The 20682-nt window shown below is 53.7% G+C and overlaps 8 protein-coding genes across 8 annotated transcripts; 5 read left to right on the forward strand and 3 right to left on the reverse strand.

The window, feature by feature from the left end:
• Positions 1-11: 11 nt before the first annotated feature.
• On the reverse strand, positions 12-2706 carry SRV2 (suppressor of rasval19). The gene is made up of 6 exons (XM_062880586.1): positions 2675-2706; positions 2430-2496; positions 1745-2368; positions 1162-1687; positions 488-1106; positions 12-418 (listed from the first exon to the last, which is right to left on the reverse strand). The coding sequence occupies exons 2-5, from the start codon at positions 2474-2476 to the stop codon at positions 666-668; spliced, it is 1638 nt and encodes a 545-aa protein (XP_062729574.1). The 5' UTR covers positions 2477-2496; positions 2675-2706; the 3' UTR covers positions 12-418; positions 488-665.
• Positions 2707-2875: 169 nt separating this feature from the next.
• MCD4 (Glycosyl phosphatidyl inositol anchor synthesis) lies at positions 2876-6381 on the reverse strand. Its single transcript, XM_062880585.1, is given in 5 exon segments — positions 2876-4022; positions 4075-4262; positions 4315-5870; positions 5937-6275; positions 6285-6381. Coding segments are annotated over 4 exon segments (2934 nt in total). The 5' UTR covers positions 6115-6275; positions 6285-6381; the 3' UTR covers positions 2876-3010.
• Positions 6382-6552: 171 nt separating this feature from the next.
• QC761_601245 (uncharacterized protein) lies at positions 6553-8309 on the forward strand. The gene is made up of 6 exons (XM_062880584.1): positions 6553-6731; positions 6789-6844; positions 6900-7093; positions 7154-7221; positions 7278-7995; positions 8048-8309. The coding sequence occupies exons 1-6, from the start codon at positions 6678-6680 to the stop codon at positions 8212-8214; spliced, it is 1257 nt and encodes a 418-aa protein (XP_062729576.1). The 5' UTR covers positions 6553-6677; the 3' UTR covers positions 8215-8309.
• Positions 8310-8456: 147 nt separating this feature from the next.
• Positions 8457-10444, forward strand: QC761_601240 (uncharacterized protein; the record flags this gene model as incomplete). The annotated part of the gene is made up of 2 exons (XM_062880583.1): positions 8457-8867; positions 8935-10444. The coding sequence occupies exons 1-2, from the start codon at positions 8707-8709 to the stop codon at positions 10442-10444; spliced, it is 1671 nt and encodes a 556-aa protein (XP_062729577.1). The 5' UTR covers positions 8457-8706.
• Positions 10445-10949: 505 nt separating this feature from the next.
• Positions 10950-11534, reverse strand: QC761_601230 (uncharacterized protein; the record flags this gene model as incomplete). Its single annotated transcript, XM_062880582.1, has 1 exon — positions 10950-11534. The coding sequence occupies one exon, from the start codon at positions 11532-11534 to the stop codon at positions 10950-10952; it is 585 nt and encodes a 194-aa protein (XP_062729578.1).
• A 499-nt stretch (positions 11535-12033) lies between these two features.
• Positions 12034-14837, forward strand: GEF1 (glycerol ethanol, ferric requiring protein; the record flags this gene model as incomplete). Its single annotated transcript, XM_062880581.1, has 4 exons — positions 12034-12222; positions 12286-12301; positions 12367-12716; positions 12771-14837. 4 exons carry the CDS (start codon positions 12034-12036, stop codon positions 14835-14837), a joined length of 2622 nt encoding a protein of 873 aa, XP_062729579.1.
• A 1452-nt stretch (positions 14838-16289) lies between these two features.
• On the forward strand, positions 16290-17199 carry QC761_601190 (uncharacterized protein; the record flags this gene model as incomplete). The annotated part of the gene is made up of 2 exons (XM_062880580.1): positions 16290-16574; positions 16658-17199. 2 exons carry the CDS (start codon positions 16290-16292, stop codon positions 17024-17026), a joined length of 654 nt encoding a protein of 217 aa, XP_062729580.1. The 3' UTR covers positions 17027-17199.
• A 448-nt stretch (positions 17200-17647) lies between these two features.
• Positions 17648-20071, forward strand: QC761_601180 (uncharacterized protein; the record flags this gene model as incomplete). The annotated part of the gene is given in 3 exon segments (XM_062880579.1): positions 17648-19408; positions 19465-20002; positions 20019-20071. 3 exon segments carry the CDS (start codon positions 18719-18721, stop codon positions 20069-20071), a joined length of 1281 nt encoding a protein of 426 aa, XP_062729581.1. The 5' UTR covers positions 17648-18718.
• Positions 20072-20682: the final 611 nt, after the last annotated feature.

Below are 20682 nucleotides of genomic sequence, written 5' to 3' on the forward strand. Positions count from 1 at the left end.
CTTTCGTACACCAACCGCAACTAGCACCTCCAAATGCCCCCGAAACACAACCCAGCAGATTGGCACCCCGAAACAAGGCCAATTTTTGTTTAAACTAATAGCCAAGCTTTTACAAACTCGTCCCTTTCCTCCTCTCCCAGGTAGGTTCTAGCCCACGAATGGGTATCATCCCCGATAGGTGGTTTGGCACACACACACACACACACCCGGGAGGGAGGTTTGGCACCACGACCGGTCCCCGTCCTCTTTGGCGTTAGATTGCCCTGTGCCTGTCACATGCTTCCGGACTTCCCCTCTGACTTTTTTTCCTCAGAGAAAAAGACCTGGGGTAAGAAATCGGCCATGAGGGGAAGGAAGAAGAAAGGTCTCCCCTGCACAGAGTCCATAGGGCTGGACTAAGGAGTAAACGGCCAGGAACCCACCTTTGTTGTTAGCTAGTGACTTCTGTGCATAGGTATGGGATTTCAGACGAATATTGATATCCTACCTGGCATTTGAGATGGCACATGTAACCCCGAGTTTCCTGAGCCAAATGCAATACACCAACAGATGATTCTCTACTAACGCTAAACACCTGTTCAAACTCCCCGCCCTTGATTATATGACTTCCACTCACCAACACCCCCCTTCCCCCCCTTACCATCCCAACCACTCCCACCCCCTGCCTAGCCAGCATGACTAACAATCTCGTTCACCATCTCCCCTTTCTCCTCATCATAATACGAACAAATCTGATTCGGCAGCGGCAGCTCCTTGTAGTCATCATCCTCCCCAATCACATTCACATTCACCCCCGTGCTCTTGCTCGTGAAAACCCTGGTGCTCTTGCTCTCCTTACTAAAGTAAATCTGCGCACCATCCACCTGATCCAGCAGCACCGTCGGAATCTTCCCCATGACCTGCAGCGCCAAGTTCTGCGACTTGACCGCGTCAATGGTGGAGACCAAATCATCCACAACAAGAGACAATCTCGTCGTGTTTTCAATCGTGACAGCGTTCGCCTTGCCCTTGAGGACGATGGTGGTTTTGGTGCACTTGGAGATGAGGAGGGAGTGGCTCATTTCGACTTCAATCTCGATGGGTTCGTCTTGGCTGTCGTAGTTTTCCTGGAAGAAAGTCATTAGCTTGGTTTGCGATAAAACCAAGACCGCAAGCACCTACAATGGTCCACTTGTTCCCTTCAAGCACCTTCTTGGGCGGCTTCTTAACCCGCATGCTCTCCGGCTTGGGCTTCTTCCCCGGAGCCGGGCTCTTCCCGCGAGCAGAAGAGCCCTCAGATGACACCACCGAGCTTGCGCGGAGCGACGGGTTCTTATGCGTCATCTCAGACTTGTCGACCTTCCTAAGACCCTTGGTCACCGCCTCGCCCTGGTTCAACTCCGAGAAAACAGCGCCAAACCCGCCGGCCGGAGCAGGCTCCGCCTTTTGCTCGTTAATCCTAAGAACCGGTGGAGGACCGGGAGGAGGGGGCGGGGGAGGAGGAGGAGGGGCACCGCCCGCTGGTGGCGCCGGAGCCGCAGGAGCACCAGCAGAAGGAGCATTTTCCAGAGCCTTTGCCACCTCGGAGGCATGCTGACCGTTGGGATTCCACGTGAGTCCATCAGGGAATCTGTCCTTGACGTATTCGATCAGTGCGGGAAAGATGTTGTAATAGGCCTTGATCCATTCAAGGTGCTTCGCATCGCCACTATTCACCGTTAGATCCTACCATCCAACGACCACGCAGTCCACCAGCCAATCTCACCTCTCCTTATTAGCCGTGATGACCTTGTTTCCAAAGAACTGCGCCGAGTCCCTAGCCTCCTGAACGTGCTTGTACGGCTTGGTGGGAATGGTAGGCCAGGCCAGCACAATGATGCTGTCGGCAACAGCCGAGACATGATTGAAGAAAGGATCCGACCTATGTGCCTTGTCCTTGATGGCATTGACGGCCTTGATAACGTCGGCAATCGGCTCAATCAACTTCTGGTACACAGGGGCATCGGCACCTTTAAGGTCGGGTCGCTTGGATTTGGTCGAAAGGTGGATGAACTTGGAGATCTCCGTGTACCCCTTCAGGGCCAGCCTGGCCTGCTCGGCGACAGGGCCACCAATCTCCTCGCTGAGTTTAACCCATTTCTCGACATGGTTGGCGATGAATGCGTTGAAATCTTCCACTTGCTCGGGGAGCTCTTCTTTCACAGGCGCAGCGGGCTTCGGGGCTGGTGGCGGCGGAGGAGGGGGTGCGAGGGCTCTGATCAAGGGAGCAGGGGTGGAACTCTGGGGAGTGGTGGTGGACGATGGGCCCTGGGGTGTCTGGGCGGCGGCGGATTCGAGATCGATTGCTGACTGCGCGATGTCCTCCAGGCGCGAAGTTGCGGCTTCCAGTCTGCGCAACAACACCGTTAGGGGGGGTTCAATCGCTGTGGAGGCCGGCGTGGGTGGCATACCTCTTGATAAGAGTCGTAAAGTTATGCATGGTGCTATGGGTCGCCATGGTGGGCGACAGGTGTGTGCCTAAGCAAAGGAGATGATGCGTACAAGTGTTTTGTTTTGTTGTTGTTGTTGTTGTTGTAGGTAAGTTGCAAGAGAGAAGAGAGAGAGTGAGTGAGAGAGAGGGAGAGAGAGAGGGAGAGGGAGAGAGAGAGAGAGAGAGAGAGAGAGAGAGAGAGAGAGAAGTGATAAGTGTACTTACAACAAGCAGGTTCCAGATTGTTGGGGCGTTCGTAACTGAGCTGCCTCATCCTTGTGTCAAGCTAAGCTCCTGGCTCCAAGGGGAGGTGGGGTTGCTTGGAGCTCCACCCGCCGTATCCAATGATATCCATGTGTTTCTTACAGCCTCGTCGTTGCAAAGCCACTGCACTATGTCGGCTTAAAGGATCAAAACTTCTGCCTATGTCAGGATCATGATATATGTTTTTTATGTCACCTCCCTACCCAATACCTCGCTATATAGGTACTGCCCATCATTTTATATATAGCTTCCTTTTTAGTATCCACATGAGACCCCCCACATTCCACATACTCCCCATCATATCCTCCCGTCAGCCTTCCCATCGCCCACCACCCCATTTTTCTTCTCCCCATTTCCAACAACCTTCTCCTCCCTCTCAACCTCCACCCCCGAGATAAACACCCCGCTAACCGGCTCCAAAGCCGCCACAAACACACACAACAAGCTCGCAATCACAAAGTGGCTGATCGTGCTCCCAATCTCAAGCCACGACCCTTCATCCTTGACCACCCAAAAGAAATAGAGCGTCAACACGTCACTGACCGCCATAACCGTCATAAACAGCGCCGAGGGCGCAACCCCCAGCCTCTTGTTCAGAATCCCAAGATTGGCCGAAATCAGAGCAAATGGAATCATCAACTTCAAGATCAACAGAGCGCCTTGCGAAAAGGGGTCAAAGATGGGAATGAGCCGCAGCACCGACTCGAGAGAGAAGGAAGAGACAGAGGCGACGTTTCCGGTGGAGAAGAATGCTGACTGGATGAGCACCAGGAAGAACAGCGAGGTGCGGAGGTCGGGAAGAGTCAGAGGGCGGTGGTCGATGCCCTCGGGAGATGGTGGTGGAGGGGGCGAAGCGCGGTAGATGGCGTGCTCGAGTCTCACCCAGCTGACCAGCACCGCAGAGAAAGCCACGTAGAAGAGGCCTTCATACGAGATGGTCAAGATGACAAAGGTCGGGGCGCAGGTGAGGAAGATGATGAGCAGCCGATGGAGGTAGTGCGTGTTCGACTCGTTGCTGGGTACAAGCTTATAGGCCAGAGGCATCAGAAGAGACAACACAAGGACAACCCAGCCTACGATTTGGTTGCCTCGAGGAAGGCCTTGTTTGGCCTGCAGCGAGAGTGCGCTGGAGCGCGTGACAACCATGGCCAAGGCTGTGAGGCCAATTTGGACGCCCACAAGGGTGCGGGAGAAGTGATTTTGCGTTGGCGAGGCTTGTTCGGTAGGGCGGGAGAAGTCGGCGAGGATATAGTCTTCAAACATCAGATAAACAAGGCCGATAAGAACCATAATACCGCCACCGCCAACACTGATGAAGGGTCAGTATCGCTCAAGAAGTGGCTGGAGGGAGGGATACCAACATTTGATTAACATCCTCGGTCTTCATGGCCGGGAGCAATGTGAATGTGCTCATGGCCAGGCATGAGAGAAACCATGTGGCGGACAGAGCAGCATGCTCTCGCAGGAAAGAAAATCCATAGGCGATAGGCCAGAGAGCGCCAATTGCATAGAGACCCGTCAAGATCTCACGGTGAATGTATCCCAGCGCCTATATGAGTTAGCATCAGGATGATTTGGGTGAGGAAGACTGAGAAACACACCAGTGATACGATGATTGCAATGTAAATTGCCGTGTTGAACAAAAGCGAAACAACACTTGCGCCCGACTTTACGTGGCCGAACAGTTGCTTGCCCCCCGCTGCAATACTTTCCCGTCGAGCATAGACTCCCTCCCAGAAGAATACTGGGAAGAAAGCATAAAGATAGTAGGTAGGGGGCGACTTGGAGATGACGAAGGAGGCGTAAAGAGCAACCAGGATAGACGAGGCGACGACAGTGCCACTCAATGTTCTGGAAGGCTTCACCTTTCCGTGCAAGACATGCAAATCAATGACAGTCGTCAGAGCATATGCCATCCAGCCAAAGTACCCGATGGTGATCAAAGCTCGCAAGAACAGCCAGTCATATCTCTGGAGGTATTTGAGACCACCGAGCCCGATTTTCATCAGGGCGGCAGATTCCTCAATCGCCTCCTCATAATTTCCATTCCGGATAAGCTTCTTGACGTCGGCAACGCGACGTTCAGCCGTAAGACCGTTCTCGCTCAGCGGCTTATAAGGTCTGTACCTGAGCTCGGTAGCCATTTTCTGTTCCTCCTTGACGCGATACTGCTCCAGGACACCCTGAGCATTAACAAGCGATGCCTTGGCCTTTTCTTTCAAATCGGCCGCAAGGAAAGGTAACGGCAACTCGCCCACCGAGTTTGCGGGAAACTCGACCCCAATAAGATAAGCCATGAGCGCAGCAACGTCCGCCTGCGCAACATCGTGCCTCCTGACGTGGTCGAGATTCCAGTCCGAAGAGTACTCGTCATGTCCAGGGGCCACCCTTCCAGGGTACAGCTCAGGCTTGGCAACACCTGAGCCCCAAGAAATCAAGGGAGTTCGCGTGTTGTCCGGATGGCCGTCGCCGTGGCTTCCCCAGTCACTCATACCATGGTCGGCCGTGAACACAAATGCCGTCCTGCCGTCGCGATAGAAATCTTCGATCAACTCGGTAATTTCCTTTACGCCTTGGTCCACCACCTTGATATTATTCAGGTACTCCTTGGAATACGGACGGTGGAAGTGACCGGTGGTATCCAATCCCAAAAGATGCAGGAAGAAGACAATCCTGTCTTGTCGCAGCGCATCACCGAGCGTCTTGTTCGTCTTGGCCTCGGCGAACAGCTCCTTAACATGGTCGAATACCCAAAGATCCAAAACAAGAGCATCGCTCGAAAAGTCCTCCATTTCATGGCCGTACATGTAAGCATCAACCCTCCCAGGAACAGCACCGTGCTCAAACATTGGCAAAATATCGGGACTACCCCAACTCCAAGTATGTCTGCTGCGGTTGAACACGCTGTCAAAGTTGACCGGGTTCATCTTCCAGCCGGTGGTGACAGCCGAGACATCTTCGTAGAGACCTGCAATAAGCGCAACATGGCCTGGTCTGGATTCGGTGGGAACGCGTGTGTGGGAAACACCAAACGTGCCTTTCTCGAGGATCTTGGATCGCAGAAAAGGGGCCAGGGGTCTTGGCACAAGGTCGTTGTCGGATTTCGGGTAGGGCTCGGGGTGGGACTGAAATGCTTTGTCGGCGCGCAATCCGTCTCCTAGAAAGTACACATTGTGTAAGTTGAGAGACTTGACAAGAAAAGGGGCCAGTCGAGTGTACGTACCCACAAACAAAACTAGACGATCCGCAGGCGCTCGCTGTGATGGTGGCCTTTCGACTTCGAACAGGCGCATTCCCGAGACGATGGGACTGACGAAGTAAATGTCGAAAATAGAGTAAATGTAGGCAAGGTGAAAAATGACGGCAATTGCTAAAAACCGAAACCGTGGAAACGAAGCCATACTGGTACACGGTGGTGGCCGGGTGCGCCGACCTCGAAAGATGCAAGCTCTGGTAAATTGTTGCAACGAGAGTCGCGAAGCAAAAGAAGGATTAGATCAAAGTGGGCAAAACGATTGAGTACTGGCGCAACATGGCGCAACAACAACAACAACAACAACAACAACAACAACAACAGTCAAAACAGGCGCGATGGAATATGTTGGAGGGGGAAAAATGGGTTCACGGTGGAGGACACTCAACGGTGAACCGTGATGGCTAAAGTCCCCAGGATCAGGTAAGCTTTTGGACGCCGACTGGTGGGTACACCAAACGTTTTCTCGCGCCTCGTTGCATCGGCCCGGCTGTCATCTGGGCAGGGGTCTTTCAGGGGCTGCAGGCCAGTCAACTGTGGGCAGTGGCTTTATAGTGGATAACGTGACTTCGCGGCACCACTTTACGCTTTCCACAGGAGTAAAAGTCGCGACTTGACGCGTTCCCATCCAGCACCTCATTCACTCCCATCCAACTGCCTCGCCCTTGGATCCATCAGTTTGAATGAAAACAATCACACCAGTCAATCATCATGGACACATATCTCAAATATCTGTCTGAGACCGTTCTCGCGGAGGAAAAGGTGGTATGTACAGGGCATTTCCGGGCTGTTATGGCATTTGACACTTGCTAACATGGACAGGTCGATTATGTTCTGTTGAGCCAGACTCTCCAAGTGCCGGTCAACATTGCCAAGCAGTACGTTTCCCACTCAAGGTTCATTCAGAAAGACTCTACTGATTTGTTGCGACAGGATGCTTTATGAGTTTCACCGGACTCAAAATGCGAAGCGCCCTGAAAGTGTACATGCCACTTATCTCATCTATGGAGTGAAGTACAACACCAATTCTCAGAATGGAGGAGACGAGGACATGCCCGATGCGGACTCGGTGACCGACGTTGTTCCTGTCTACCATCTTCACCTGGTCACAGAGGAGAAGCTCAGAGGTGAGTTTCCAAGCTCCAGCCCGGTGTCACATTCAAGGGCATGTGCTTATTGTCTGTAAGATGTTCTGGCGGAATATGAAGAGGTTGCGACAATTCACGTCTACAGCGTCTCTCCACAACCCATCAAGGTTTGTTGCTGATTCATCGATGCTCCGAAACACGATCAAGCTGACACTCTTCTCAGGACATGGCCTTGCTGGCAGATCTCGCGCAAGAGGTCCGCAAAAGTGACAAACAGGTCCCAGTTAGCATAACCAACCCCAATGTGCGCACTCGGGAGCGAAAGGGCCTTGGTCCCAAAGCCGCCACTGCTGCCACGGCTGCTGTCAAGCAACAACCAAAAGCCACTTCAACGGTCAAGGAGGAACCCAAGGTCGCTGTGGAAACCAAGCCAGCTGAGCAAACCAAGCCAGCTGTAAAGATCGAGAAACCTGCAAAGGCCGCAACTTCAGCCCCGGCCAAGAAGCCTGCACCTGCCAGGAGCTCTGGTATCATGGCTGCCTTTTCCAAGGCGGCAGCACTGCCCAAGAAAGAAAAATCATCAAAGCTGGCGTCACCAGCTGCCATGGAGACGAACACGCCGGCACTGTCTGACGAAGATGACGACGAAGAGGAGATGCCCCAGCCAAAGGCTCGTCCCAAGCCCGGATCCAAGACCAAGAAACAGAGGGAGGAGGATTTGCGGCGCATGATGGAAGAGGACGATAGCGAGGAGGCGCCGGCTTCAGAGAGAGCTGAGTCTCCCGAAGAGCCTGAGCCTGAGCCGATGGAAGCAGAGGAAGAGGCGCCAGAACCTGTCGAGGAAGAGAAGGAGGTTGTTGAAACAACGAGCAACGGGCGCCGGCGTGGTAAGAGAAGAGTGATGCGGAAGAAGCAGATTATGGATGAGCAAGGATACCTTGGTAAGTTCCTACGATCAGTTCTCAACTATCATGAGACTAACACTCTGCCCAGTTACCATCCAAGAACCTGGGTGGGAGTCTTTCTCGGAAGATGAAGCTCCTCCGCCCAAGGTGGTCAAGACCACCAGCTCTGCTTCTTCAACCCAGGGTTCCAAGCCGAAGAAGCCGGCGGCCAAAGGTCAAGGCAGCATTATGTCTTTCTTTGCCAAGAAGGCTTGAATGTGTTTCTAGTAGATGTAACCACGCTTGTCTTAAAAGACGACCAAATCATTTTATATTCATGAGCATGAACCATACAAATTGACACAGAGATCTCATGTTCAGATGTCGGAAGTGAAGGCTGCATGGGTTCCTGGCTCCGACGACGGTCAGGGGCTCTTCCCCGCATTTGCCAGGATTCCTAGCTCGCCAAGCCTAGGGCTGCAGGAGAGCTTCCAAGGCTGTTTGCTATCTTATCCGGTGCCAGCACAACGTTAACTTCCCCCAAGGAATGGTCTCCATGTCTTGTGCCCGCTGCTCAATTGACACTTTGACAACAACCCTCCGAGTAATATCCATATAGGAGGTCATATTTTTGCCTTCTCTTTCTTATAAAAGCATGTGGAGTGTGTTATGATGCGTTGCGATTGTCCCTGAGCCAAACCCGTCATCGGTTTCACCCCACCATAAACCCCGATTGTTCACAGAAGCGCAAGAGTGCGCGCGGCAACGATGGCTCAACTTCGATGGAGCTCTCTCTTGCTGCCGTTGCTGGCGTTGGACTATGCGCCAGCATCGGCAACAGTTGGAGATTACACGAACCAAGAGCCGCTGACGCACAAGTTTGACAAGTCGGCTTGTCCAGACTACGCCCACTACGCTACCTATCCTCAGTAAGGCAATTTCTCAGCAGCTCCATGATTGCTTGGACACAGGTAGAACTAAGCATTCCCACCACAGCGGACCATACTCCAAAGGACCCCTCGAACTCCCCTTCCAAAGACCCGACCCACGATGCCGAACATTCCAGTCCGACGCAATCGAAAAGGTCATCAAGGACGTCACCTCTCGGATGAAAGACCCAGACCTTGCGCGCCTGTTTGAGAACGCTTTCCCTTCCACGACAGACACGACGGTCAGGTTCCATACAGACGGAAAAGACGAAAAGATCAAGAAGAAGCTCCAGGAGAGAGAAAAGGGGAACAGCTTCCGGGAGGATGGCGAGTGGGAAGGGCCGCAGTCGTTCATCATCACGGGGGATATCATTGCTGAGTGGTTGCGGGATAGCACCAACCAGCTTAAACCGTATCAACCCCTTGCACTGAAGGATCCGGCGATCTACACTCTGATTCTGGGGGCGATCAACACCCAGAGCGAATATGTCATCCAGAGCCCTTACTGCAACGCGTTTCAACCACCGCCTATTTCGGGACTGCCGGTGAGCATGAACGGCCAGGACGACACGGTTCACCCGGTATATGAACCGAACGTTGTGTTTGAGTGCAAATACGAGCTTGACTCTGTTGCGCACTTTTTGGCGTTGGGCAATGAGTTTCATAAGCAGACGAATAGCAAGGAGTTCATCAACCCCCGCTGGCGGAAGGCTGTGAGGAACGTTCTGAGGGTGTTGGAGTCGCAGAGCCAGCCGACGTTTGATTCTGCCACGGGGGGGTACATGTTGAACGAGTATACTTTCCAACGGAGGACCAATACCGGGACGGAGACGCTTAATCTTCAGGGTGTGGGGAATCCGCTGAACAATGGGACTGGGCTGGTGAGGTCTGCGTTCCGGCCCAGTGATGATGCGACGATTTTTGGGTTTTTCATCCCGGCTAATGCGCAGATGAGTGTTGAGCTCGGACGGGCCGCGGCTGTGCTGAAGAAGACGGGGGATGGGGGTGATAGGCTGCTTGCGGACGAGATGGAGGGGTACAGCAAGAGGATGAGGGAGGGGATTTGGGAGCATGGGGTTGTTACGCATAGGAAGTATGGCAGGGTTTTTGCTTATGAGGTTGACGGGTTTGGGAGTGCGTTGATGATGGATGATGCGAATTACCCGTCGCTTTTGGCGCTGCCGTTGATGGGGTTTGTTGGGGTGGAGGATGAGGTGTATCAGAATACGAGGAGGATGCTGCTGGAGAAGGAGGGGAATCCGTATTATTTAAAGGGGAGGGACTTTAGGGGGATTGGGGGGCCGCACATTGGGTTGCAGAACGCGTGGCCGATGAGCTTGTTGGTTCAGGCGAGGACGAGTGGGGATGATGAAGAGATTAGGGAGTGTCTTGGGTTGGTGTTGAGGGGGAGTCGGTTGGGGTTGGTGCACGAGAGTGTTGATGTTAATTGGGTGACCAGTTATACGAGGAGTTGGTTTGCGTGGGCTAATGGGGTGTTTGCCGAGACGGTTTTGGATCTGGCGAGGAGGAAGCCCGAGTTGATTTTTGAGGATGGGAGGCCGTATGAGATATCGTGAGGGTGGCTTCTGGGGTTTGATTCGGCTTGGTTATCTCTCTTGTTCTTCTTCTTTTCGGATAGCATTGGGCATTGGTGACTGGTTATCATATCATTCAGAGGCAGCTGTGATGACTGGGGTCTTGTATACCTTGGCTACTTTTTCGACTCGTAAGAAATGACGATATTATTCTCCCGATGCACAACAGCAGGCTTATGGAATTCAGCGGTACGTTGGAAACAAATCCGAGCTGGCGTCTGCCGTTTGCGACCATGAGAGGGGCTGAAAGAAAGCTGATGGTCATGTCAGATCACCTCCGTCAGCCTGACCATCAAGGGACCCATGAAGAAGAGGGAAATGTGCTCGGGAACGACAACAGAAGCTGCTGGCAACATGTATTCGCGAGCAGTGTGATGAGTTGGTGAGAAAAACAAAGTAATTAATTTTACTGTTCTTTTGTCATTACTCCTCCCTGTTCCCTTTCCACTCAGACAACCCTTCATCAATTCAGCGTAACGCCCCTCTTCTAGCCCGTCATATCAACATCCCCATCATCATTCCCCCCTCTCCTCGCAACAACCGCCTCCGCCTCAGCCTCCAACTGCGCGTTCGGATCCCCAGCATCACTCGTACTCAAAATCCTGCTCCGTTGAACTCTCCCATCCGGCGAACTCCCAGCCCCATTGGCAGCGACCTTGTGTTTCTTCCCATTGGGCATCCCCCCCTCAGGCTGATCCCCACTCGGTTTATCCCCGCCCTTGACCCTCGTCCTGGCAGCAGCGGCTTTGCCTTTGACATCCTTGTAGGAGGTCGTCTTGGGGACCACGTCCTCGAGGAATTCCAAGTTGTCCTGGTGGGCGACGGCGTTGGCAATGTCTTTGTACTGGATGTTTCGGCGGGGTTTCCGCTCGAGTTTTGTTTTCTCCTGGGCTTGCTCGGCGAGGTACTGGACGAACATTTCGGTCGCGAGGGTGATGACGAAGGCTGCGTTGTTGGAGCAGACTTGGATGTCGGGGTCTTGGGCGATGATTTTTTTGACGCGGGTGAGGGGGAGCTGGGTTTGGCCGGTGACTTCCTTGCGGGGGGGGATGGCCGTGGTGTTGTAGGGCATCTTGATGAGATGGGGAGTGAGGGGTGGCGAGATGGAGGATTCGGTGTGGTGAGGGTGGTTACTTCTCTTGAACTGTGTCTCTGAAAAGAAGCAGTGGCGCTTCGGGTGAAGCTGGTATGAATTGGCCGTCGTTGCTGATCAGACTGATACCTGATGATGTAAATTGAGGCTGTCGTCAAGTCAAAAGATCAAGACACGGCGCGTGAGACGCGATCAAAGGGTCCATGACGCGCGCATCCAATCAAATCCACAGGCCTCAAAGTGAGGTGTCGTTGAGAACCCCACCGAAAGCTGCCAGGGACGAACGAGTTGAATTAGCGGCTGGGCCAAGCCTTTTTCCAGGGGGGGGCCCCTCTGATTGAGAGCCGCTGAGTCCACCACACCACATGTCATCAGCCTTGTAGCGACGCAATCGCGATCACCAGCCTCCTCTTGATTTCCAAGTCAACCACCTAATGACCCAAAGACCGCCAGCGACAAACAGGTGGCCCGGGGCGCCATGAATCCGCAATCACGATCGACGTCCTACTCGTCGACCCTAGCACCACGAGCAATGCGACGCCCGTCCGTCAGCTCGAGACTGTCCTTTGCGGTTTCCAACGCCGAGAGGGGGGAGACCAGTAATGGCCAGGGGATGGCGGTGCAACACCAGATAGAGGAGGAGATAGCAAAGATCAAGCGCTACGAGGTTGGTGGTCCTCTCCTCGTTCACTTTCGTGGACCATTAGCTAACATCTTCTTGTGTGCTTAGGATTTCACAACCATCGGTATGCTCCTCCCAACCCTCATGATCATGGGCGCATTGCCAGCACTGACCAAACTCGGAAAACAGACTGGGTGCAAGACGCCGCCCGCGAACAACTACGCAGAAAGTCGCGAAGGAAACGAACCGCGGGTCTCTACGACACAGGCCGATTCGACTGGAAGCAGAGGATACTAGAGTCTTACGAGGCAGCACAGGGATGGATCGTCGTAACCATCATCGGCGCCGCTATCGGCCTCAACGCCGCCCTTCTCAACATCATCACCGAATGGCTTTCCGACATCAAGCTTGGGTATTGCAAGACGGGGTTCTACCTGAACGAAAACTTTTGCTGTTGGGGGGAAGACAACGGGTGCGCCGACTGGCATAGGTGGACGGGGTTTGAGCCAGTGAATTATGTTATTTATATCATATTTGCGGTTGGTATTGCCGGGATGCCTTTGTGCTCTGAAGTTATGCTGACTGGGGGACAGATTTGTTTCTCTTTTACGTCAGCGACGCTTGTCAAGTCATACGCCCCCTACGCGGCTGGATCGGGCATCTCAGAGATCAAATGCATCATCGCAGGCTTTGTCATGAAGGGCTTTCTTGGTTTCTGGACCCTCCTCATCAAATCCATCGCCTTACCTCTCGCCATCGGTTCTGGTCTCTCGGTTGGAAAAGAAGGGCCCAGCGTCCACTACGCCGTCTGCACCGGCAACGTCATCTCGAGAATGTTTACCAAGTACAGACGCAACGCCTCCAAAACCAGGGAGATCCTCAGCGCGTGCGCCGCGGCAGGTGTGGCGGTTGCTTTTGGCAGTCCCATCGGAGGTGTGCTCTTCTCTCTTGAAGAGATGTCTAGTTACTTCCCCCTCAAGACAATGTGGCGCAGTTACTTTTGCGCTCTGGTCGCGACGGCTGTTCTCGCGGCCATGAACCCTTTTCGTACTGGACAGCTGGTTATGTTCCAGGTCAAGTACGACAGGACGTGGCACTTTTTCGAGGTGGTGTTTTACATCATCATTGGGATCTTTGGGGGGTTGTATGGTGCTTTTGTCATGAAGTGGAACCTTAGAGTGCAGGCGTTTCGGAAGAAGTATCTGTCCAACTACGCCATCTTGGAGGCGACGCTGCTGGCGGCCGCGACGGCGATTGTCTGCTACCCCAACGCGTTTCTGAGGATTGAGATGACGGAGAGCATGGAGATTTTGTTTTTGGAGTGTGAAGGCGCGGAGGATTACCACGGGTTGTGCGAACCGGATCATCGGCTGAGGAACGTGGTTTCGTTGTTGGTGGCTACGGTGGTGAGGGTTTTCTTTGTGATTATCTCGTATGGTTGCAAGGTGCCGGCTGGGATATTTGTGCCGAGCATGGCGATTGGGGCGTCGCTTGGGAGGACGGTGGGGATTATCGTGCAGGCGTTGCATGAGGCGAATCCGGGGAGCGTGTTCTTTTCGACGTGCCAGCCGGATGTGCCGTGCATCACGCCGGGGACGTATGCGTTTTTGGGGGCGGCGGCGGCGTTGAGCGGGATCATGCATATCACTGTTTCGGTGGTGGTTATTATGTTTGAGCTTACGGGGGCGCTGACTTACATCCTTCCGACGATGATTGTCGTCGGGGTGACCAAGGCAGTCAGCGAGTTGTTTGGGAAGGGGGGGATAGCGGATAGGATGATTTGGTTCAGCGGGTTTCCCTATCTTGATAACAAGGAGGACCACAATTTTGGTGTGCCCGTGTCCCACGCTATGATTGCGGATGTGGTGTCGATCCCTTCGACGGGTCTCACGCTCAAGGCGGTGGAGCGACTCCTCTCCAAGGACTCTTACCAAGGTTTCCCAATTGTGGACGACGAAAACAACAAGATCCTGCTAGGTTACATTGGCCGGACGGAGCTCTGCTACGCGGCTGAGCGCGCGAGGAAAGAGAGGACCCTTTCGCCTCTGGCAAAGTGCACCTTTGCTCCTCGGACTAACATCGACCCAATCCCGACAATCTACGCCCCGGCCACCCCTTCTTCGTCTTCCGCTCCATATGGGGAGCAACACGAACCAGACTACAGCACCTCGACTCAGACGACGATTGATTTCTCGCCTTATATCGACCTCACGCCCTTGTCGGTCCACCCTAGGTTGCCGCTGGAGACGGTGATGGAGCTGTTTCGAAAGATTGGCCCGAGGGTGGTGCTGATCGAGCATAGGGGGCGCCTGATGGGGTTGGTCACGGTGAAGGACTGTCTGAAGTATCAGTTCAAGGCTGAGGCGGCGGAGCATGGGGAGCGGGAGAGGGAGATGCTGGGGATTGAGGAGGAGGGGCAGGAGAGGGTTTGGGAGGTTATGAGGGGGGTTGCGGGGTGGGTCAGTGACAGGGTGTCGGGGTGGAGTGGGGGGAGGGTTAGGTTGAGGGATAGCTGGGAGGGGAGTAGGAGGCAGGAGGCAGGGGGGATATTGGAGGGGACGGAGATGGAGCTTGATGAGGGGGGTGGGGGGTTGGAGCAGGATGGTGAGGATGATGATGGTGGTGGGGGAACGAGGCGGAGGGGGAGTACAAGGAGGTGATGTGCGGTTATGAATCTAGAAGAGATGTGTGCATGATGTATGTGTAAGGCGTTTTGGGAAACAGGGTGGGTTTTTTGGGTTATTACAACAAATATTGTGTTTGGGTAATGGGAGGTGCGGGAGATGGGATGGGGGTGTATCTAGCGCTTTATTTTGCGCAATGGAAGATAGAAATCTAGTCGCACTGTCAAAGTGCGTTGTTACACAAGGACGGACCCATTTGTTTGGCGGAAAAGGGGGCCCCGGGGGGGAGCGGATGCGGGACCGGAACGGAACCGCGCCCGGTGATAGCCGCCACTTGCCCCCCCTAGAGCACGGCATGAGATTGTGGTCCAATCATTTGGTTCGGGGAAGACGGAGGTTCGACAAGGGGTTTCAACATGGCATAGAGATTTCTACCCTTGCTCCCTGCTGGGGAGCTTGATTGTAGGTAGAGACATCACTGAAACCTCTGACGCCGTTTCGATTTCAGCCATTCTACCGTCTCTTTGCCTGTCACTCGCTGTCTCACCGACGAGTGGCAGAGATGAAGATGTTCGTGACCCTATCTTGTGTTCAGCCAGTCGGCCTGTGCTTTGCATTGGCGTCGTGTTGGCTGGATGCAAGACGAACCTTGACGGTGCATGGAAACTCTAGGTGGAAAAGGTCGTACAGCTGACCAAATGTAGTTTTTCAGGGTCTCCTTGCGAGACGTTACCCAACACCATCTGCCTATCGTAAAGACCTGCATGTTTTCGTGGTGTTCATCTGAACAATGGGCTTGTCAAGACCCGTTTGGACCATGGTGAACACGTCAAGCGATCAACGGGTATTGGACAGAAGGTCCGTGCCACCTTCAAAGACTCCAACGCCGGCCCACCCGATTGATAGAGTGACGACACCAACATTCTTGAAATTGGTCCTCCAACTTGCTTCCACCTCCCATGCCACCCTTGATACCATCGCGAAACCACCAGAAATCCAACACGAACAAGGTTTCGGCTGTGGTTCTCATTTTCTGACGCTGGCTGCTGTATCCGACGATATTTGGGCTCTCCGACTTGGAATAACGTAAAGAAACGGGTCACATGGTCTGGTTAGCCGTGCCACCCCTCCAGATGACCCACCGAGATCGGTCCAACCGGTAGGATAGCGCCGCTGTGGTTCAACCACCCCCGGGGTGACTGCCTCCCAGTTGGAAGTCCCTTCCACCGCCATTTTGTCCTTTTCAACATCCTCAAACCCCATCCTTTATCCTATCCATCGACCCTCAAGACTCCTCTGAACAACCACAAGATATCAACATCCTCATTGATTGTTGACCATCCTTTGGACCATCATCCGCTCTGTGAATCTTATTGCCGGCCATCCCGTTGAGCTCCACACCAACGGACAGTATCGGAGCCCTTCCAACCCGTCAATCATCTTGCAACGTGTTCCTTCCAAGTCGCAGTCCGCTTCGCAATTTTCAGTATGGCGGTTGGTATCGTTCAGACTGTTCGCCCTGGCACCCTGGCTGCCTTTGAGTGCAGCCTCAATGTCGACATGAACCGCTTCGACAGGCTGGTCCTGGCACTCAAGGAAGCTCTAGGACCATCATCTGGTCTGACGTCGGACGATGTGGACGTCGAGTTCCTGACCAAGCTGATGAAGGACTACAAGTCCGACGAGAGGGAATGGGCCAAGTTCGCCATGGGCGACGCTAGCAGAGGATACACTAGGAACCTAGTGGACGAAGGCAACGGCAAGAGCAACTTGGTATGTCTCCCGGCCCAGTGTTGACCCCTGACAGGAGGGTTTGTTTACTTGCCCCTGAGCGATTACTGATTGGACGAAAACAGCTTGTTCTCGTGTGGTCTCCTGGAAAGGGGAGCCCCATCCATGACCACGGCAACGCGCATTGCCTGATGAAAATCCTCCGCGGCGACTTGACAGAAACGAGATATGCCTTTCCCGAGGCGGGTGAGGAGGAGAAGCCAATGAAGGTGATATCGGAGAAGGTGTACAAGGAGAACCAGGTAGCATACATGGCCGATGAGCTCGGTGTACACAGGGTCTGGAACAGAGGCAGCGACTTCGCTGTCTCACTTCACTTGTACACGCCACCAAATGTTGCGAAGGGGGGTTGCCATATCTTCAATGAAGAGACAGGGAAGAAAAGCCACATCAAGAACTGCGGGTACTACTCGGCGTATGGAAAGAAGTTGTAAGAAAGGGGAGGCTGTTGCTGTCATGGGAATAATAAGGGAAGCCGGCGTTTGGTTGTCAGCACTTGCTGCTCGGAGTTGGAGGGATTTGCTTTTGGATAATGATCATGACCACACCAAGTAGCGTAGTGATAATGCAGACTGATTTGACAATGAGAGATGTACTTCCCTATGGACTGAACATTGTTGTTGTTGTTGTCCTCGACTGTTGAAGCGTGCCATCGTGATGTGGATAATGGTCCCAAGGAGGAAGTGGCTCTCGGGGTACTGGTTATCAAATGCTGGGTGAGTGTCGCATCGCAACAAAAGGGGTACCGATGGAATACAGGGGAAAGGGAGACATCTCCAGGCGGTCGCAGGTGCTGTAGAGAAGAGGAAATAGGGAGAAAAGGAGGAGAAAGGGTCGATGTCGTCGACACCTCAAGGCCATGCTCTTCCAACCCATCCATTTTAGGACTAGCGCGGATTGCACCATCGATTGCCAATAAGAAATAGACCCACTCTGGAGCACCCTTCACCGTGGGCTGTCACGGGACTCAGCACGTGTTTCCTACGAGGCATCTGTCATTCACCGTTCAGTCTTGAGCGGCTTCTGAAGAATCCATGGCCTCAGCACAGTCTGTTGAATCAGTATGCATATGCCCCTCCCGTGGATTCATCATAGCCACGACCGTGGTGACGATGTCTTCTTCGTCATCTACTCTCGGGATCTTCGGCTTAAGTCGGGGGGAACGACTTGCTCAGCGTCGCAGTATCAGTTCTTATAGATCCTTCTAATGCGATGCTACGCACTTCGAAATGAACCAGCAAGTCTTCCAGCATGCACGGTTCTCGAGTCCGATTGTTCACCAGCGCAAGCTTCTCCTCGTGAGCCGGAGGGAATGAAGCCGGTCCAGGGCTCCCGTCTTTCTTACCTTCCTATCTGACCGGGTTGTGTAACCCACCACCAAGTACCGATCTGTGCCGTCCGATGTGCCTGACTTCGGATGTTGCTGTCTCGTTTTATCTGACACTTGCGTTACCCACAAACGGTTTCTTCCACGTTCACCAGCTACGCAGGAGTACAGACTACGCCAATCAAGCCGCGTTCAAACAAAGCCTTGTTCCTGGTGGCTGGTTACCTGGCAATAAAACAGGTCCTGGGCCCTGTGGAAGCTAATGTTCCGCGTGTCACTCCAAGTCGAGACGCCGCCATGCTTTTGAACGAAACAGTGGATTTCATTCTCACTTGAGCGGTCTGGAGCAAGGCTCTTTCTTGATCCTCTCCAAGAAGTAGTCGCTGGTGGACAACTTGGGGATGGTTGACTGAGGCACAGCACTTTGCGTCAATCAGTCGGACAGCCCCTTAGATTTCTGCAACCCGACGCAACCTACCTTATTTTCGCACTTGTCTGTTTGCATGACACCTTTGCCGCAGAGACGCAGCGGAGATCGTGAGGAAATCGTCCAAGAGCCCATCGTTCATCCCGAAGCGCCGCAGCCGGGGCCCCTCTGCTCAGCACAGCACCCGTGGCACCCGGACCGGCAGTGTGTAATCTGACATATGTCCATACTTGAACGGACCTGCTTCTACATTGTTCGTTGACAGCCACATTTACACAACTATTTGTTCCTGACCCACATGCTTCCGCCTCGTTCTGGTGTGTCACTTCAAACTTGGCGATGAGGATATTGGGCATATCTTGAGACTTCAAGATGGCGGCAGAGGATCCCCATGCTCCGGAGAACGAGATTGACAGCCTGACCCCTCTACCGCTGGATCACCGTCGAGGTCTCTGGGGTGTTTCCGTCCTGGCCAGCCTGTCGTTTGTTTCTTCTACGGTTCTCCTCGTGTATCTCACCGTCAAGCTCGTGCGATGGCACCTCAAGCAATGGAGATTGGGACGGCAACAGTCTACAGACGCTCAGGCACCTTCGTCGATCGATCTCACGCTTGGGCTTGCAGAGCGACATTTCTTTCCACCGTGCAGGAGGAACAACAGCCGCGGCAGAGAGAATGCCGAGTCGACACCACGCAAGAAGGCCTACCCAAACCAGTTCCTCGTCTTGGTTTATAACCTGCTCCTGGCCGATATCCACCAAGCCAGCGCTTTTTTGCTGAACGCAGTCTGGTTAGGAAGAGATGGTATCATCGTTCACACTCCCGCGTGCTGGGCTCAGGGGTGGCTTGTTTCCACCGGCGACCTCTCGTCAAGCTGCTTCATCACCGCCATCGCCGTCCACACCTATCTGGCAGTAGTCCGGAACTACACCCCTCCGCAACGCGCAGTTTACGCCACTGTTATTGGGCTCTGGGTGTTCAACTACCTCGTGGCTGGTCTAGGGGTTATCATCACCAGGAACGGAGCAGACGGCGGGGGGTTGTACGTTAGAGCAGCAGCCTGGGTAATGCCTCCCTGCCTTCCCCCCCCTTTTTAATCGTCATACTAACAACCCGCCAGTGCTGGATCAACATCCACTACGAAACCCACCGCCTGGCCCTCCACTACCTATGGATCTTTGTCTCTCTATTCCTCACCTCGGCGCTTTACATTTCTGTCTTTTTATCTCTGCGTGCAAAATCCCACACCGAAAGTAGACTAACCCGCTCCCAGCCAAAACCCCTGCCATCCAACCAGCAACAAAAAGCGTTTTTGCTTTACCCCCTAATCTACATAATCTGCACCCTGCCCCTCGCTCTCGGGAGGATAGCCACCATGGCTGGGGCTCATGTCCCAATATCGTATTTTTGTACGGCGGGGGCCTTGATTGCGAGTAATGGGTGGTTGGATGTGCTACTTTGGGGGGTGACGAGGCATAGGTTGATTTTTACCGAGGGGGGGATAGATTCGGAGGAGTCGGGGATTGGGAGTTTCGGGGTGCCCGAGTTGGGGATGGGGGGGTGGAGGGGGAGCGGGATTATTAGGACGCCGGTGGGGAGGAGGTTTGGGAATCTGGTTTGGGTGCATGCTGCTGCTGGAAAGGGGGAGGAGGGGAAGGGGAGGGGGAAGAGGAGGGGGAGGGGGAAGGGGAGGGGGAGGAATAAGAGTGATAGTCAGGAGACGTTGACTGGGATGATGGAGGGTGAGGATGGGGGGAGGGGGGAGAGGGGGGGGATAAAGATGGATACGGTTACTAGTGTTACTGTTGTTGATGTTGGGGAGAGGGGGAAGGGGTTGTAGAGAGTGAGGGGAGTGAATGAAGATGACTTTTTACGGATGAAAATCGCCTCAAAGGTTGAAGAGCTTTCCAATTTTTATACCCACAACTGCCGAGTAGCCTCTGTGGTTCTTGCCGTGTTTGTGAGGTGGATTAAGTGATCCTCTGTGACGACTGCGCGGTCAACTCGCAAGGTTTACAACGTCCTTCCAACTTGGATATCAGCCCGACTACAGTACCTCTCCTTTATCCACGACAGGAAGCAGCCGGCGACAACACCGACGTAGACAGCCAACCAACACCCCTTTCCAGCCTGCGTCTTCGACATCACCATTGATATCCCACTTCCCATTCTAAAAACCGAACCCCGCCGGGCAGCAACCGTCACCCTCACTCCCACGACAAGACCAACCTGTCTTGCCATGTCACTTTCACACCTCACTCTCGACTTTCCACCAACTTGATATTACACCAACCACCCCCGTCCTCATCCCTGAATCTCTCTCCAAATATAGCTACAA

Source organism: Podospora bellae-mahoneyi, chromosome 6 (assembly GCF_035222275.1).
Source record: "Podospora bellae-mahoneyi strain CBS 112042 chromosome 6, whole genome shotgun sequence".
In the NCBI taxonomy this organism is placed as follows: Eukaryota; Fungi; Ascomycota; class Sordariomycetes; order Sordariales; family Podosporaceae; genus Podospora; species Podospora bellae-mahoneyi.

Bases quoted from the DNA above. Each gene is read 5' to 3' on its own strand.
- SRV2 (XM_062880586.1), bottom strand. From the start codon at position 2,476: ATGGCGACCCATAGCACCATGCATAACTTTACGACTCTTATCAAGAG. The intron at 2,369-2,429 runs GTATGCCACCCA...GTTGTTGCGCAG, and splicing joins TTTACGACTCTTATCAAGAG to ACTGGAAGCCGCAACTTCGC. The intron at 1,107-1,161 runs GTAGGTGCTTGC...ACTTTCTTCCAG, and splicing joins AAGGGAACAAGTGGACCATT to GAAAACTACGACAGCCAAGA.
- QC761_601245 (XM_062880584.1), top strand. From the start codon at position 6,678: ATGGACACATATCTCAAATATCTGTCTGAGACCGTTCTCGCGGAGGAA. The intron at 6,732-6,788 runs GTATGTACAGGG...TAACATGGACAG, and splicing joins TTCTCGCGGAGGAAAAGGTG to GTCGATTATGTTCTGTTGAG. The intron at 7,996-8,047 runs GTAAGTTCCTAC...CACTCTGCCCAG, and splicing joins GGATGAGCAAGGATACCTTG to TTACCATCCAAGAACCTGGG.